Source organism: Patiria miniata, unplaced genomic scaffold (assembly GCF_015706575.1).
Source record: "Patiria miniata isolate m_02_andy unplaced genomic scaffold, ASM1570657v1 HiC_scaffold_11, whole genome shotgun sequence".
NCBI lineage: Eukaryota > Metazoa > Echinodermata > Asteroidea > Valvatida > Asterinidae > Patiria > Patiria miniata.
This window is the reverse complement of record NW_024037049.1, coordinates 3,184,906-3,201,073: the sequence shown is the minus strand read 5'-3', so window position 1 is coordinate 3,201,073 and position 16,168 is coordinate 3,184,906. Positions and strand designations below refer to the sequence as shown.

The window sequence follows — 16,168 nt, the reverse complement described above, 5'->3', positions numbered from 1 at the left end:
GTAAAAAATGCACGATGAAGCTTCTGCTGTAACTCCCAAATTGGATGCTTGTTTACTGACAGTTTACTGTACCATTAGTATATACACCTAGAACACAAGCAACTACCGGTATAAACCTCACACATGTCAAGGTTATGGAACCCTCCTACTATGGAACTGTGGCAAACTGTCAAAAAAACAGCCCATTTCCTCATTTTCATAGGTTTTGAACAGGCTGGTCACCAACTGCCAGAACCCCTATGGATTTAACTGAATAACTGTCAAAACCTGTTGAAGGGTTTTGATAAGAAAATGCAAGGGCATATCCAGAATACAATTGGGAGGGGGGGGGGGCCTCCCGCAAAAGTGGGTCCAAAAAATTTCGGCGTGGGGTTCGGGGCCCACTTGGAGGGCCCCAAAAAAATTTTGGATTCTAGATGCCCTGTGGTGCGATCATGAAGCAATTTCTGACCACTTTGTCAAATTTGTTTTTTGAGGGAAAGATGGTGGTGAATGCAGTGCCTGCCTTTATTGCTAGGACTGCCTTTATTGCCCCCCCCCCCCCAACAAACGTTGTGGGATCCTTAGAAATTGTTTGTAATATAGCGATTGTTCGGTATAGAGATTTTAAGCTGCCGGTGCTCCGGCACTCACTATCAATAAATAGCGCCCTTCAGCACTTTACCCTGCACGCCCTGGTAGTTACTGAAAGACAACTTCGAACACGTGCCGACCATTGAATTATGTAATTACACAGTTTTGAGCTTACTACATACAGCAATGGGTGGCTTTCCCTTTCTATTGGGGAAATAATAGCCACTGGTTGCTCTTCTGTCGACATTTTTCAACAACAATACTTGGTATGTCTTGTACACAAAAATCGGGAGCCAGGGACGATGTTCGGTATAGCTAAATGTTCGGTATAGCGGGGTTCGGTATAGCGACATTCTCAATTCTTTCACTGAGATCGGAGGGTTTTAGGTTAAATTAATTACATGTGTACCAGTAATTTAATTGGAAAATATTAAATGAGTGAAAGCTGTTTTCTGTTTAACTGGAATGTCAAATATACATGTAACTGACAACAGCAAGCAGGACCTTTTTAATATTTCAATATGAGCTGGACCTTTCTCAAGGGCTGATATAAACTAATTTCTAATGCAAAACTAGATATTAAGCAAAAAGACTTTGTCACAAAAATCTACATTTAACTGAAACATCAACAATCAAAAAGTTGAAAAGTTACATTTTCATGTTTAAATTGTACATAATTAAACATTGGTCATGTGCCAGTCTGGTCTGGTACTTCAAATGCTACTCCCTACACCTCTCAACCGTACGACACCAGGGGCCCCTCCTTTGGAATAAAATCCGATCTTCCTGCCCAATGACCTCAATTAGAGCATGTAAATTGTATTATAAAAAACTACTTCTCTCTACGGTCATGACGGTTACTGTCAATGGTGATTAAGAGCAAATTATTACTTTATTGCCAAGTAAACTTATTAACAACACATTTAAAGCCAAGGATAGTAAATTTACTTCAAGTAACTTATTACTCTTTTTTGTAAAGTTTAGCATGAGCTCATGAATTTAATGTAGTAACATATTATTGATATATCCTATGATTAATCATGAATTGTGTAACTACATGTATTCTTTGTGAAGGGGGCAGACCTAGTACAAGCTTCGGCTTCTTGTCTGGCCTCCCCATACTATTATTTCAAGTTCCGTTAAAATGTTTACCTGATGTTCATTATTTATCTAAATTTCCTTATAGGATGGAAATAAACCTGAAACCTGAAACCTGAAATATGAATCACAATGTTCCACTCTGATCCTGGTCCATAGTTTGAGACAAACTAGCTTGTCTAGAATCTGTTTGCATGTTTTATTAATGCAGATACGGTCCCAATCTGGTTTAATTGAATAGTCACTTTTAGTTCTACATGTGAGATTCACAACTTTACATTACTTACAATTGTGTTTTACAATTACTAATCAGTTTTGCCACTGCATGCTATAAATTGAATTCTTCAACTTTCTGACCGATGTGACATTGGCTGTGTAGGACATAAAAAGAGTAGAGACTTACAGCTATAGTCCATCATTTGCAGCTATCCGAAAAGTAACTGGCGTAATTATTGTTGAAAAACAAACTTGGTTGAAAGATAGTAAGGGAACTGTAAAATTATTCTTTCTGGGAAGCTGTCATTTTGAAGTAATCAATGAAAGAAGGCTTTTCCAACAGTGCGTCTTAAGACGCACCGTAGGAAAATTTAAATTAGTAGTTCGTTTTGTTATTCGGCGAAGCGCACGCAAGCATTGGCACGACGCACACGCGCGCGTGGTTGCTATGATTCGTCGGATCAGTGCGCGATGTCTTGTATAGTTGCAATTCAAAACAATTCAAAACATGATTCAGTAACTATTGATTTAAAATTGAGATCCTAGAATGCTGTTTTCTCAGAATATACAGCTGAAGCTTAGGGGCCATTCAGAATTTTCAATGTTTTAAAATTTCGATCTTTTTTCCAAATTGTGGGTGGGTGGGTCAAGCTAAATAATTGAAAATCAAAATTCACTTTCCATGGAAAAATGATAAAAAAAACAACCATGGGCGTCGCCAGGATTTTTTCTAGAGGGGGTAAAAAAAAATGTTGCCAAAAAATGCTTGTATTTCTCAACACATTCTCGATTTATCAGTTTTAGAGGGGGGCAGGGACATTTTGCCCCCCCCCCCCCCCCCCCCCCCGCCAACTCATTAAATTTACACCACTTTGTCCTCGCGCCTCTTTTTCTTTTTTTTTCTTTTCTTTTTTTTCTTCCTTTTTTTTTTTTTTTTTTTTTTTTTTTTGCTTTTCCAGGGGGGGGGCAAGTGCCCCCCCCTCGCGACGCCCATGAAAACAACAAAGAAAGATATGGATCTTTTGACTTGCCTGAACTACGCGCAAGCGTTCCGATATCGCGATGCGTGTTTCTTTTCCAACTTCGTCCCCTGTATGTACTGTACATATGTACGTGTATATATACCCACTGTGGCATGAGAGGGAGGTGGTTTTTCAGTAGACTTGGACGCCGGGCGTTTGTAGCGGCTAGGCCGTGCAGAGGCAGCAGGGTACCAGGTGTACCAGATCGGCTCAATAACACGCCGCGGGCGTCGATTACCAATCACTTTAAAAACTGGACCATTCAACCACTGGACTCCAAGACTACGAGGACCGCAGCCTGTGATGTGATGTCTGCCCAAACCTGATGTTTTTCTTTCGCTCGTACCCCCGCCCTGCAAACAGGGCGGGGGGGGGGGGGGGTACGAGCAAATGGGTTTTTTCAGCTACCTCACGTGACAGGCACAACCTCGTATGTCATATGTCATCCACCTCATCCAGAAAACGACAAAACCACGGTCATCTTTGTGGCTTCCAAAACTGCAACCTGTCATTCCCAACAGCATATCAGCTGGCAAAACACAAGAAAGGTCACCAGTGCAAAAGAGGAAGACCGACAACTTCACGCCGTCACTGAACTACATGTAGACACACATGTACATGGGTATACATGTTCATGTTCAAGTATATATGTACATGCAAGTGCATGTACATGTACATGTTCAGTTTTTTATTACTCGAAATTAGGGGTGGGTGGGTGGGTCAAAATAATTTGGAAAAAAAGTCGAAATTTTAAAACATTGAAAATTCTGAATGGCCCCTTAGCTGAAACTTCATCAGGTTAGTTGTTCAGTATCCTTCATTAGATTTTGAACACTTTTGTTGCTTCAAACGAACAAAATGCACAAATTACAAATGATGGACTGTATCTTTAAAAAAGAAAAAAAACAATTGTGAAAACAGATAAAAAATAACTCCATGCTTATTTCTGCTATAACAGATGAGATATTCCATTAGATTATGCGTAAAACGCTCGACTCTTACCACTGTGGCCTTGGTTCGTTCTCGGCTACGACCACATGTGAGTAGAGTTGTGCATTAGTTCTCTCCTTTGTCACAAGATTTATCTCCAGGCCCTCTGTTTTTTTCTCCCTCAAAAAAAAATTAACAAGTTTTGATATCTGGCTGTGCTCCGTGGTCGTACATAAAGGTTGTATGGCTGGCTGCCATAGATGCCTTACATGCCTGCAGCTCGACCACATTGTAGCCACGTCCTAAGCAATTCAGCTTCTCAGCTGCGAGTAAGGATGATCAGCCTCCCAAATTATTATTATTATTATGTTTTTAAACCAAGATAGACCACAGCTTATTGGGAATTGAAGTGGCCATCTGCATCAGCCTGGAGGCAGCAAACCTTAGGGTTAGTTTTGATGGTAACCCCCTTTGGGTAATGGGTACTTGGTACAGCCATATCTGAGGTACTTGTAACCCGTTTTGTGGTACTTTGAACCCTTTTGGGGGTACTGGTAACCTCTTCTGTGGTAGTGGTAACTCTTTCTTGGAGAGTGGTGCTTGTTCCCATAATAGTGGTACTTTGAATGACATTGTACTTACAAATTGTAGCTCTTTCTATGTAACACTTGACATCATTCCATAGACTCTCCAAGTTGCGTGACATGACCAGACAATCTTGGCCATCTTGGTATTTCTTGTCAGGCTGGCCTTCTGCCCAGTTGAAGTAGCTGCAGTGATGGTCTCCCTCGCCAGCTCTCTTCCAGGTACCTTCCTCCCTCATGTCAGTGCAGCCAATCCAGACATCTCCGTCTTGAGAATTGGCTGTGAACATCTGCCAGATAAAGTCATGCTCAGCAAGGCAAGTTGGAACTACCAGTTCACCACCTGCATCATAACAGGTTGTGTTGGCATGACTCCAGGTCAGGAGCTCTGGTAACAGCTTGTAGCAAGAATCTTCAAATTGTTCCTGATAAGGCTGGCAAGATTGAGCAGCAGCACTGGCAACCATGATAGCAATCTGGAACCAAACCAGCTCCATAATGCCTAGATAGATGGATACAAGGCTTTGAAGATTGTGACTTAGCTTTTGGGCAATCAGAATTCAGCAATCATACTTTGAACTATTATATTCATTTGATTCCCTGACAATGCACATATACTGAACAACTGCTGAACAAAGAAGACACAATGCCAAATGACTCTCATAACTTGCCATTGTTTCATCTTTAAAAAATGTCCTGATGACTCAGTGATGTTAAGGAACTGACAGAACTTTCAGCCTCTGTTAGTGTTGATTAGAAATTGACAAATTTTAACTAGCCACTCTCATGTTTTGTCATTGAAGTACTTGGTGGAAAGCATTTTTAGTTAGATTGGATTGATCTTAAAAATCCATACACCTTGGCATGCAATCAAGTGCATGTATTATTAGTTACGGTGAACAATCAGTTACAAAACCCTTTTTTTTTTTAAAAATCATGTAGTTAATTTTAGCTGACCTCCATTTTGATTGTGGCAGTGTTTCTTATATGTAGGCAAGCAATCAATATGATATGCATGGCATGTTGACTTGTAAGCTTTAATCAATAAAGGGATTATAAAGAAGAGAATAAAAAGCCCTGACTATAAACAGTATAATTGCATGGTATAAGTAAGACACAGAGATGAGATGTGGCTGCAATAGTTACATGTATAGTACTCTTTTATAATTGTATGCACGCTACATTGTTAATCCAGAGGAAACCATTTCTTCAAAAATCTGGTTCATTCGTTATTACAGATTTTGTGTGAACTAGCCTATATTACACTCAAATTTCCAAAACCTTTTCAAAATACTTTTGTCTCATTGACATTTGTTTTTGTCATACCGGTAGTTAAGCTTATTCTGCATGTTACTAGTTTGCAAAATATGCCTACTGCTGATCTACCAGGTCTTTTAAAAGTCACTTCTGTGGCAACTTTTTTTCCCAACTCAGTAAAATGAACACTAATTATTCTAGTGTTTTTTTATGTAAAGTAAGATCTTGCTTCTAATGAGCCGAAATATCCCTCAGTCATAGTGTGGTATTGTGCAGTATCACCATAGTCATATTGTTGGTTTGTTTTTTTCACTCTGGAGAGATAATAGTCAACAAGTATTGAATTGTGATGGCTTATTTTGTTGTGCTAAACCTTATTGATTCATTTTGTCATGGATTGGCACTAAATGCAAGGACTGGTCAAATTAAACCAATCCATTAAAGCCCCGCCCATTTTGTTTGTGCCACACCAAGCGTGCCTCCCAATGCCACACTGCATGTTGAGCCCAGGCATGTAATGTGTGTACATGTAGGTCCATGCATGTTGGACTTATTTAAGGACAGTCAGTTGTGCAGTCATGGCTGTGATGGATCAGACTATTGCTTGGTTTTGAAGCATATGTATTAGCTAGCAGGAAGGGCATCTCTGGGTATGATGGACTTATAGGATGCTCACAAATCACATCATAAGTAATGAAATATATGATGACATCTTAGAGATCTTCACCATGCTTCATCTCAAGACGATATCCTGACACGACTCATTTGGGAGCGCATTAAATGTTTTTGCATTCAAACTCCAGACATGACCCTTTTGTGAATTCCCGGTGTCTCCCAGATATACTGAATAGACCCAATAGATCACTCTCATGGGACGCCATCTTCATAGGCAAATTACAACTGCATTTTCAACGCTATCAGATGTGTGTGCCCACAGTGTGCAAAATGTTAAACACACGTGTGTGTTGTTCGAAATTTCTTGAACATACGGCGCAGCCAATGCGCGTCACGAAAATTTGACGCCCAAAATGCCAATGCATGTGGCAATCTGTAGGAAGTGACGTCATTTGAGAGAGATCTACATGTATTTGATATAGTTGTTTACCAGCCGGATATTCCATGCTAAAGGTTAGTGTACACATGTGCATTCCACAGGTTAAGAAAGGACATTTTGGCTAATGCACATGTGGTCATTTTGTAATTATGGATTCTGTGCTATCGCAACCGTGAGAGCAGAAATTCTGTGCTAGCCTTGTGAGCACAGAATTTGCTCCTTCATGTAGCAGAAACAATGAATTTGAGCCTCTATACTCATCAAGAGGGTCAAGATGAAGTTAGCAGGAATGCCAAGACCATAGTCAATCTCTCTTGACAAGGCTGGCAAAGCTGGGCATAAACATACACAACAAAGTTTACAACACTAATCTCAAGCCTGTTTTCTAAAGATTAAAATGTATGTGATAAGTATCAGTAACTTTTTTGAAAGAAATAGACTCAATAAATTTATCTAAATTGTTTTGTGTTGTTCATTGTGGTCTTGTAATCAGTCACTTGTCCTTACCTTGTACTTTTATGTTTGACAAAAGTTAATGTTATAATGTAACGATAATACGGGTGATATAGAAAACGGGATAGGGGGAGATATAAAAAGCCCTTGGCTTCTCCTTACGCCCTATGCTGATGCCTCAGTTGATTCTTCTTAAAATAAGTTCATCCAAATTACATTATGCCTTGTTTTTCCTTGTTCATTAATTTTACTACTCATAATGTACACATCCAATGTTAATGTCAGCATGAATAAACCAAAGTAAGAGTGAAACATGTAACATTTTTTCCTGGCTTCTGATGCATATTTTACACAGCTCTTGATCGCCCTCCCCTTTTGTTTCATTTTTTATGTGTACAGATTACTGGAAAGTGATGCAACAAATGACAACCAAGTGAATTGGGAGGAGTTAGCTAAGAATTGGAGGAGTGTTAGGTCCCCTCAGTGGCTACGCTCTAAATGGTGGATGCTCAAGAGACATGTCCCAGGACATGAAGAGATGAACCTTGCTGGTCAGTAAATTCATTAATTGACTTTGCCTTTAAAACCCAATATTTACATCTACCTGACCCAAATGTGCATGGTAAGATATTGATTTCCATGCCTGGTGCTATATCAGCTTGAAACCAGCCAGGCAGTTGACCCCGGCAAGCTCATTGTTTGAGTGGTTAAGACGTCTGCACTAGTAAGCAGGAGGTCGTGGGTTTGAGTCCCACCTGAGTAAGCTTGTGAATTTTGGGGGATTGGGGTTCCAGTTTTTGTTTTTGTTTGTTGGTTGGCATTTTTTTTAAGTTAATCTAGAAATGGATAAAATGTAATTCATTTTGCCATCTTGTATCTAGCACTAGTTGAACACCTACGTACCAGCCCCATGGGTTCCAGACATATGAAGCCACTGCGTGGATCTAAATGCATGACACGAGACATCAATGTATCTGTCCCTATGGCCACATTAACAGTTCCAATGGGAAGTAAGTAACCATTGAAAAAGTTATTTGTTGAGAATGTTATTACACAAATTGAAACTAGGTATGGGGCAAACCAATTTTATTCAAGCCTTGCACAGTGGGATTTCACTAGTTATATAAACTGCTTTAAGTTTTGATTTTTATATTGCTTCAGCTATTATACAAATAGTTAAATGTTCAATCCAGTTCTAACATTTGGACATATTAGATACTTATGTACGAACTGAGTTTAGCTATTTGATAAATTTTGTATAGATACTATATAAACATGTTTTATTTTTGGTATATTTTATATCATTTTAAAATTTGGTTTCACCAGCTTGATTTCAACTTTACAATGACACAATTAATGTTTCCATGTCAATTGTAAACTATACATGTACCGGTGTGTCCTCTGAAGATAAATGTACATGTATGTACTGAGAGAAGGTTTACGGGTACACCACGTGGAATCAATCTCTTTTATAAGAGTTGATGGTTCTGAGGAGAACCGGTGAGTGTGAGCTTGACATTTCGACCAGGATGCTCTGGTCGTCCTCTCCCCTGTCCTCTCTCCTGAGGACGACCAGAGCATCCTGATCGAAACGTCGAGCTCACATGCAAAGTTTCAAATCTTACTTATTACATGTGTGTAAATGTACACCCATGTGTATTTTAGATTGGAATCAATAATCCATTCATATCCATCTTCCAGTGAATTAAACCAAAACATTGAGCATTTGTATAAAGTTCTTGAATCTGTCATCTGAAAACAGCTACATCAGAGCAGGTTGATGTGTATCAGTATGAGGTCTTGGAGACATCTATGGGTCTGACACCATCTAGTACATATGTCATCCAGAGTACTGCACATCAAGGGGAGGCAAGCACAGCAGAGGGATACATTGTTGCCAATTTACAGGTAGGATGTTATGCTTACTTGACTTCTGTGTTTCGGTTTTTGCTCAATGGATACTATATCACTGTATTCACTCATGAGAGAGCTCAATGCCTTTACCTCAGTAACTCTACATATCAGCTTCAGTTGGCTAACCAATGGCAGATGCATGTTTTTGAAAAGCGGGGCACAAGACAAAAATAATCTAAACATTGGACCCAGATGTGGGGAAGCAAAATTGAGTTCTTTTGGAAAGTGGCTGTAACCCCTCCCCTGCATTGCCACCACCTGGTTAGATTTCTCTAATATAAGATACTGACTTTGGGGGGTCACAGGTTTCTCTGAAAGCACTGAGCATGCACCGTCAGTACTATGCCATCAGGATAGCAAAAAGTCGGGGAGGGGGAATGCCAAATTGAACATTTGACCAACTTGAAAAGTTTGACTGTTACTTTATCATGACAGGGAGAGCAATTACAAAGCAATGACAATGTGACAGTACATCTGAATCACTTGAATCGTCGACTCCTTCCATCAGGCCAGATTGTCATTTCAGCTGTTTCCAAACATCCTGTCCTGTCCACTAATCCTAGAAGTGGATCCTCAACCATGGACTATGTGGCTGTGTCTGCCAAGAGAGGTCAGCAGCCTGCACTAGCTGGAAATGGAGAAGACAATATAGATGGTAAGGTGTATGGGATGTATTAGTGCAAGGGCCAGTTTGCTCTGTGTGCGGTAATGGGATTCTGAGGGGGTCAAACAAAAATCACATACATGTACAGCCTTGTTCCGTAACTGTGGAGACTACACTCCTGTTGATCGATAGTTATTATGGGGACCGAATATACTATGGGGACAGCAGAAAGTCCCAATAACTCAGTCCTAATTTCCCTAACAATAGACAATTTCCCTATAATGCGGTGTGGGCTCGACCGAATGTGCTGGTTTCTGTGGGCCTGTTTACACATACGCACCTCAAGGTAGAGCAATGAACTACCATGCTTAAAGATACGGAGCAATTTTTGCCAAAATATCATGTGATCAATCTTTATTCTGACCACTCAGCACATTGATCGTGAGATGTTCTGGAGCTGGGCCATGACATTGCCCAGTGAACCTAATTGGTATAAATTAAAATTATACTGTGCGATTTTCCGTCTGTAAATAAATGTTACGACTGCACAATATGCTACTCTTCTGTTACCATGCTTCTGTGTCAATCTGGTTCGTTAGTGTGACGTCATCTCAATTCAACCATACGTACTTCACATGGTGCAGCATAGCACGAATGAAACCGGAAGTGGTGTGCGTGCGTGTATTACGTTTTTACTAACAAACCAGATAGGCCCAAAGCCTGCTTTCACATCAACTGAAGAATTTTAAAGGGACATTACATTCTGGAAATCACCCAATTGGGCTACAAAATGCGTTTTAAATGAAATGATGTTAATTGGAAAGAGCGTTTAAAAGTAGGGGTCATTCAGTGTCAAATCACCCAATTGAAAGTTTAAACCCCACCCCCTCCAAATTCGTTCATAGTGTATGGGGTAATTTTGGCTGAAAAAAAACGAAATATTAAGTTTTAGCGTCGTCGGACACACAGTTTTGGCACTACTGCCCGCCATTGTTTGGCAACTTTGGTCAAAATGGGTGTGACGTGGCGGCCAATTATCAAATGACCACATCTCCATAATCTGTGGGCCAAATTTGTTAATCTTGGTTTCTTTGGAAAGGTTACATCATAAGAATTCCAAATTTAGCATTATTTTTCACATCAGTGTAATTGTATGATGACCTTTTGACCTTTACTTTGACCTTGAATTTGACCTTGTGGATCACATGACCTTGAGATAAATTTGGATGAAAACTACCCCCATCATGTTTTCTACAAAATATCAAAAAATTGGGGGTATATTTTTTGTTTGATTTCTAGCTCATCTCAAAGTTGGCATACTTGTTGCAAAATGTGATATCCCCTATGCAATGTACGAGTGGATTAAAGCAGGGATTTTTTTTGTCCCTGAAATGTGCACGTATGTATAGGGATATCACATTTTGCAACACATATGCCAGCTTTGACATGAGCTAGTAACAAAACAAAACTTATTATACCCCCAATTTCTGGATAGTTTTTTGAAAACATGTTTAGGTATAATTCTTATCAAAGTTTGTCTCAAGTTCACTTGATCCACCAGGTCAAATTCAAGTTCAAAGTGAAGGTCAAAAGGTCATCATACTTCAAATTACTCCGAGATGAAAAGTTATGGTAAATTTGGATTCCTTGTGATGTTACCTTTCCAAAGCAACCATGGTCAACAAATTTGGCCCACAGGTTATGGAAATATGGCCATTTGAAAATTGGCGGCCACGCCTTTTTTGACCAAAATTGCCGAACAATGGCGGGCAGTTAGCATGAAAGCCTAAATTACCCTATATATGAGCAAATTTGAAAGGGGTGGGGTTTAACCCATTGGTCGATTTGACACGGAATGTCTCTAGGATATAAGGTCCACACAACCATCCTTTAAAAAACTGGGCGTTTTTGTGTTATTATTGCGAGAACCATGCGAAAATGAATTTGAGGGTCAAAGTTTTGACTCAAAAATCAAACTGTTGAGTGCTAGTTGTGATCCTGCCGCACAGTGCATCGCATTCTGCAGACGTTCGAGAAACAACGTTTGTGTTTTGGTGCTGTGTGTATTATGTGACACACACACACAACGTGTACCGTAAATTGAATGAACATGGCTGGAAATAAGTATGCGTGTGCCACAAAATGTTTGCCGCGTCTGATGTGAACAACCAGTTTTTTTTGTCTTTTCTCGGGAACAAAAAGCCATTAGGTTAGTTTCCTCTTGAACTAGATTTTTGAAATAGGATAAGTAAACATTCCAAAACATAATGTAGAGAGGGGCTTTTCTTTCCTATCGGGGTGGATGGATGGACGGACAGGTGGGGCGGTATGCCGGGGAAAGGTGGTGTTGAAAGCTAGGCGGGAGGGACTGTGGGAGCTGGATGCTGGGTAAAGGGTCAGAGATCATAGGCACACAGGTTCTTCATGACAGTGGAGATAGAGTTTTCCAGTTGTGCTGGGTGGAGATCCGGATTTATTCTGAAATGATGACCCCAAAACCTGCAACGTCTGAATAAAGACGTGCAGGCGGTCAGGGAAAATACAAATACATTTAATTAATTCTTAGTTCATAAAGAATAAACATTAAAAACTAAAAGTGTTACATGTACATGCAGAGTCAATTAAATTTCCCAATCAGGCCTATTCCTCAATATCTCTTCAAGATAATACACGTAATGCCTCTCAAAATCTGTTCCTAAGTCGAGCCCGTGAGTACCCCGCAGGGACACAGCAGAGCGCACAGCGCCAGGCCCCGGTGCAGAGACAGCACGCACACATTGCTTCAGCGCAATCCACACAGCATCAAACATGCACACACAATACTCGTGTCCATGCCCCGAAGTCCGTTGCTACGCACGCCGCCGCCGACCACGCCAAGCACTCACAAATTCGACCCAAAAATCCTTAACAATAAATCTCTCCATAGCTACCATGCCGATGTACATGCTCCAGAAAGTACGTGGGCCCACAAATGTTAACAATACCAAAGCATGCACAAATGGCAAGATCAAAATAAAGAGCACTAATGTTCATGTCCATTCCATAAAAATGACATCGATTCACATTTCCAATATGCACTAGGCCTAGGCCTTCTGCATTACGTCCATTTCTCTACAGACATCGCTCTATTCTGGTCTCAAAATCTCTGCACATAGTAAACCTAAGTTACATCCAATACAACCTAGCGGATCAATATAAAAATGCGGATATTCTGACACTAAAAATGAATCCTAATCTATTCTGCAAAAGTGTGAACATTTGGATGAAATTGACAATAGAAAAATAGACTTTTTTACCTGAATAAAGACGTGCAGGCAGTGAGGGTTGAAGGTCACCGCCGCCAAAATATACGCTACAATATATGATCGTGTAGTTTAAGTGATGATGCGTTAGGCATCGCTATGAGAAAATATGTAACATTAACTATACTTTTCTTAAAACAAAAGTGCGCGGGACGAATTCCCGCCAAAGTAAAAGAATGATATATGAATGGGTAATTCAGACGAGGGGCACAACTGGATGGTATTAGAACATGGAAAGTCAACATGAAATACTTGATAACATTAAATTTACGAATTAGTACATGAACTTGTTTTGGGAAGACAACCACTACAATAACATTTTCTGGGATTTCAGGCCGCAGTGCCCCTTTAATACTGTTCATTATGCCTGTCCTTTCATGAGTGCCAGTGTGGGGCCTGTGCCCAAAAGTAACATAAGAAGTTATTTTCATGTGTATAAAAAAGTCAAACAATCCTGATACTTATTGTTACCCCTCAGCCGAGAGGCTCGAGGGGTATTGTCATCGCCTAGGGCGTCCGTCCGTCCGGATGTATGTGTGTCTGTCCGTCCGTCCGTCTGTCCGGGCAGCTTAGTTTCCGGATGATAACTTGAGTTAGAAAAGTTGTTTGGGGTTGTAACTTCGGTAGGGGGTTGCCCTTGGGAGTAGGCAAGTTGGGATTGGTTTAAAGGTCAAAGGTCAAGGTCACCGTGGTGAGTTAAATGTAAATGGTTTCCGGATGATAACTTCAGTTAGAAATGAGATTTTGGTGTCTAACTTTGGTAGAGGGTTGCCCTTGGGAGTAGGCAAGTTGGGATTGGTTTTGGGGTCAAAAGGTCAAAGGTCAAGGTCAGCATGGTGAGATAAAGGTAAATGGTTTCCGGATGATAACTTGAGTTAGAAATGAGATTTTGGTGTCTAACTTTGATAGGGGGTTGCCCTTGGGAGTAGGCAAGTTGGGATTGGTTTTGGGGTCAAAAGGTCAAAGGTCAAGGTCACCGTGGTGAGTTAAATGTAAATGGTTTCAGGATGATAACTTGAGTTAGAAATGAGATTTTGGTGTCTAACTTTGGTAGAGGGTTGCCCTTGGGAGTAGGCAAGTTGGGATTGGTTTTGGGGTCAAAAGGTCAAAGGTCAAGGTCACCATTGTGAGTTAAAGGTAAATGGTTTCCGGATGATAACTTGAGTTAGAAATGCGATTTTGGTGTCTAACTTTGGAAGAGGGTTCCCCTTGGGAGAAGGCAAGTTGGGATTGGTTTTGGGGTCAAAAGGTCAAAGGTCAAGGTCAGCATGGTGAGATAAAGGTAAATGGTTTCCGGATGATAACTTGAGTTAGAAATGAGATTTTGGTGTCTAACTTTGATAGGGGGTTGCCCTTGGGAGTAGGCAAGTTGGGATTGGTTTTGGGGTCAAAAGGTCAAAGGTCAAGGTCACCGTGGTGAGTTAAATGTAAATGGTTTCCGGATGATAACTTGAGTTAGAAATGCGATTTTGGTGTCTAACTTTGGTAGAGGGTTGCCCTTGGGAGTAGGCAAGTTGGGATTGGTTTTGGGGTCAAAAGGTCAAAGGTCAAGGTCACCATTGTGAGTTAAAGGTAAATGGTTTCCGGATGATAACTTGTGATAACTTGAGTTAGAAATGCGATTTTGGTGTCTAACTTTGGAAGAGGGTTCCCCTTGGGAGAAGGCAAATTGGGATTGGTTTTTGGGTCAAAAGGTCAAAGGTCAAGGTCAGCATGGTGAGTTAAAGGTAAATGGTTTCCGGATGATAACTTGAGTTAGAAATGAGATTTTGGTGTCTGACTGAGGTAGGGGTTTGCCCTTGGGTACAGGCAAGTTGGGATTGGTTTTGGGGTCAAAAGGTCAAAGGTCAAGGTCACCGTGGTGAGTTCAATGTAAATGGTTCCGAATGATACCTTGAGTTAGAAATGAAATGTTGGTGTCTAACTTCGGTAGGGGGTTTCCCATTGGTACAGGCATGTTGGGACTGGTTCTGGGGTCAAAGGCCAAAGGTCAAGGTCACCACGTTGAGTTAAAGGTTAATGGTTTCCGGATGATAACTTGACTCTGGCTGAGGGGTTTCAACAGCAACGCTGTTATTGTTTGATTTTACGTTTTGCTTGAACCTTAGGTCTTGTACGACTCCCAGTCCGAATCAGCATAGAACCGCCCACAGACATTGATAACCAATCAGATCCATCTGAGGAAAACTCACTCAACCAGCCACAGCTGATCACCAGCCATGATGGACAACTGTCTGGTGACATCAGCCAATCAGAACAGTCAGAAGACAATCCTCTCAACCAATCAGAAATCATCAGAGGCCATGACAGTCGGCTGACAGGTGATATGAGCCAATCAGATCAATCGGAGGAGCATTCGCTAAGCAACCAATCACAGTTAATAGGAACTGATGCTGTTCTTACACAGCAGGTAGGTTATGCCTGTTTGTTTGTTTGTTTGTCTGTTTGTTTGGGGTGCTTGTTTGTTTGTTTGTTGGGGTGTTTGTCTGTTTGTTTTGTTGGGGTGTTTGTTTGTTTGTTTTCATTGAAAATCTCTCTTCATAACAGTGAAGCAGTGGTGCTTTCCTGTTGTATGTCTCTGAATTATCTCTAACACCATAATGGTGGGCTGAACTCACTTGAATGTTGATAGGCAACACTGCAACAGCCTATCAAAGTTCTGAGATTTCACTAGTTGCCACAATGACTCATCAGTCTCTGCAGAGCCTGAGCATGTGCAGTAGATGTCACTTCATGGCCATTCATGAGAGCTGCAGTCATGCACTGCTTCACACCGGTATAGTATGGTGGCCCTGAAGGGACATAACGGATATAACATGTCGTGAATTTCTTTTGTGACGTCGTAAATTTATTCACTATTTGAATTTCGTGAATTTAGTTTAAGACGCCGTGAATATTTTTGCAACATCGTGAAGATTTTTGTGACCGGTCGTGAATTTATTCACGACCAGTCGCGAATGATTTTTGCGACATCGTAAAGGTTTTTGCAACAAGTCGTTAATAACGGTCGCAAATATTTTTGCGACGTTGTGAATATATTTTGCGACGTCGTGAATGAATTCACGACTAGTCCCGAAATTTGGCGCAAATATTTTTGAAGTAGCTTGGGGTGTATGAGAGAAGGGCAATAGAAGGCACTTTTTCCGATGATAAGCGCAGCA

General features: G+C 40.7%; 2 protein-coding genes across 2 annotated transcripts in view; one reads left to right on the top strand and one right to left on the bottom strand.

Annotated features, from left to right (window-relative positions):
* LOC119742027 (cyclin-D-binding Myb-like transcription factor 1) overlaps positions 1 to 16,168 on the top strand; it is a 63,658-nt gene that overhangs the window by 21,616 nt on the left and 25,874 nt on the right. Inside the window, exons 11-15 of the mRNA XM_038218047.1 lie at positions 7,587 to 7,738; positions 8,069 to 8,197; positions 8,950 to 9,095; positions 9,537 to 9,756; positions 15,116 to 15,417. Of these exons, the coding sequence (XP_038073975.1) occupies positions 7,587 to 7,738; positions 8,069 to 8,197; positions 8,950 to 9,095; positions 9,537 to 9,756; positions 15,116 to 15,417 (949 nt within the window). The remainder of the gene's footprint in view (positions 1 to 7,586; positions 7,739 to 8,068; positions 8,198 to 8,949; positions 9,096 to 9,536; positions 9,757 to 15,115; positions 15,418 to 16,168) is intronic.
* LOC119742049 (perlucin-like protein) lies at positions 3,907 to 7,580 on the bottom strand. Its single transcript, XM_038218069.1, has one exon. It carries the CDS (start codon positions 4,918 to 4,920, stop codon positions 4,234 to 4,236), a length of 687 nt encoding a protein of 228 aa, XP_038073997.1. The 5' UTR covers positions 4,921 to 7,580; the 3' UTR covers positions 3,907 to 4,233.